Source organism: Geospiza fortis, unplaced genomic scaffold, assembly GCF_000277835.1.
Source record: "Geospiza fortis unplaced genomic scaffold, GeoFor_1.0 scaffold313, whole genome shotgun sequence".
Lineage (NCBI taxonomy): Eukaryota > Metazoa > Chordata > Aves > Passeriformes > Thraupidae > Geospiza > Geospiza fortis.
In genome coordinates this window covers 100,697-101,026 of record NW_005054582.1, presented here as the reverse complement: position 1 = coordinate 101,026, position 330 = coordinate 100,697, and the positions used below count along the sequence as shown (strand labels likewise).

The window sequence follows — 330 nt, the reverse complement described above, 5'->3', positions numbered from 1 at the left end:
TAGGGAAAGTGGACAACCCCCAAACCCCCATTCTCCCACAGGAACCCCAAACTCTCCCCAGGGTTGCTCAGATCCCCAAATTGCCCACCAAAGGATGCCCAGACCCTGAAACTGCCCTCAGGCCCTTCAGGACAGCTCTCTGTGGGGACAAGAGAAGGCTGAAAAGGGACATGTTCCCCCCAGGGTCATGAATGTCACCGATGTCCCCCTGGGGACAGGAGCAGTGCTCGTCCTGGGTGTGGGGAACAAGAGTTCAGGACACACTGGACCCCTGGGCCCCTGCCCAGGGCTGGGGAAAGCACCCACGTGTCTGGGGATAAGCTGGTGCTG

General features: G+C 60.0%; 1 protein-coding gene across 1 annotated transcript in view; it reads right to left on the bottom strand.

The window, feature by feature from the left end:
* PEAR1 (platelet endothelial aggregation receptor 1) overlaps window positions 1–330 on the bottom strand; it is an 11,091-nt gene that overhangs the window by 323 nt on the left and 10,438 nt on the right. Inside the window, exon 15 of the mRNA XM_031064328.1 lies at window positions 89–139. Within this exon, the coding sequence (XP_030920188.1) occupies window positions 89–139 (51 nt within the window). The remainder of the gene's footprint in view (window positions 1–88; window positions 140–330) is intronic.